This window comes from Trichechus manatus, unplaced genomic scaffold (genome assembly GCF_000243295.1).
Source record: "Trichechus manatus latirostris isolate Lorelei unplaced genomic scaffold, TriManLat1.0 scaffold00213, whole genome shotgun sequence".
Lineage (NCBI taxonomy): Eukaryota > Metazoa > Chordata > Mammalia > Sirenia > Trichechidae > Trichechus > Trichechus manatus.
This window is the reverse complement of record NW_004444149.1, coordinates 261978-263513: the sequence shown is the minus strand read 5'-3', so window position 1 is coordinate 263513 and position 1536 is coordinate 261978. Positions and strand designations below refer to the sequence as shown.

The 1536-nt window shown below is 46.2% G+C and overlaps 1 protein-coding gene across 1 annotated transcript in view; it reads right to left on the bottom strand.

Moving 5' to 3' along the window:
- ARHGEF11 (Rho guanine nucleotide exchange factor 11) overlaps window positions 1–1536 on the bottom strand; it is a 149261-nt gene that overhangs the window by 26910 nt on the left and 120815 nt on the right. The window contains exon 14 of the mRNA XM_023742599.1: window positions 765–863. Coding sequence (XP_023598367.1) covers window positions 765–863 — 99 coding nt within the window. The remainder of the gene's footprint in view (window positions 1–764; window positions 864–1536) is intronic.

Genomic DNA, 1536 nt, shown 5'->3' with positions numbered 1-1536 from the left:
CTGAAAGGACCAGACAGCTGGATACTGGGGTGGTTGTAAAGTAACCAAAAGGGAGCAATGCATGACCCATGTAAGGGGCAAATATAAAATCCTGAGGAAAAAGTGGTTTCCTTCCCAACCGCACTAGCCTTAGTACTTTACTGCTTCTAGGAATTAGTTTAGCTGGTCAGATTAGAAAGTCTAAGACGGGAACTGCTGTCTGTAGGCAAAGGTGCTGCCTGCGCCAGCAGGACCCTGACGTGTCCCTTGGAAACAGTGTCCAGACTCACGAAGTGCTCATCTGCCCAGAGATACAGGGTCCCCCCGGCCCCCAGGCCTGTCTTCGTGCAGTAATAGCGAGTCACGCTGAGCTTCAGAAACCTGGGTTCTCCTCTCAGCACACTGATCTAGATCACCTGATGTCTCTGGGCCTTGGTGTCTTCATCCCAGAGATGGGCAAGGCAAGGAGGGTGGGAGGAAACCAGGGCAGTGATTCAGGGGAGAGTAATTCCAATTTGGTAAGATCTCTTTGTTTCTCCCAACATTTTTGGGAGACACAATGTGTATTCTACCTTTGTCAGATATGGAACATAACAGGCATAGAGAGGCGATCAATCTTTGGAAAGCAGAGCTGGGAACAGAATCTAGTAATTCCAATCTCCCAACCTAGACTTCTCTTTAAGAAGCTGTTTACACTCGGCCTGAACATTTTGCTTAGTTTTTCCTCTGCCTCTTAGTGGTCAAAGAGTATAATAAAATTACGATCCAATCTACTACTGCCTTACCGCATTTTTCTCTAGGAAAATATTCCAGATGTCTTTCCCCAAGCTTCGGGAATCTTTGGGGTTTGTCTGCTGATAAACTTCTGCACACAAGTAAAAAAGCTAGGAGGAGAGACAAAATGGGTTAGAGCAGTAGTTCTCAACTGAAGGCGATTCTGCTCCACAGGGGACATGTGGAAATGTCTGGACACATTTTTAGTTGTCACAGCTAGGGGAGGAGGTTGTTAATGTCATCTAGGGGTAGAGTACAGGGGCTAAATATCCTACAACACACAGGATAGCCCCTAACAAAGAATCCTCCAGCTCCAAGTGTTAGTAGTGCCGATGTGAGAAACCCTGGGTTAGAGTGTTTCAGAAACGTGAGGTAAATAATGGCCCCCCACACCCTTCCAACACGATCACTCCTCAACTCTGCATCCTCTCTACTATTTGTGTTCTGTACTTGTTTGTATATTGTTTCCTGAGAATTTTCATGTTTCATTTCTCTTTGTGATGTGCCCGTCTTCATTCAGGAATGCTTCTGAGACCCCTACACCTGGGACTTACACACAGGTGTTCAGTAATACTTGCTGAACAAATGGATGTATGTTCTGGCTTGTAATAGTGATATTCCCAGAAAGAAAAACAGCAGTCTGTGCCTTGAACAAGAAATTCATTCCGAAAAACGTGACATCAACCTCTCTCCTTCCACCCGCCTCGTCTGTAAGCAGCTGAGCAGAATGAGAGGCGCTGGTAAGACTGCCGCTCTGAGCACCACCCTAATGTACTCAGCCTT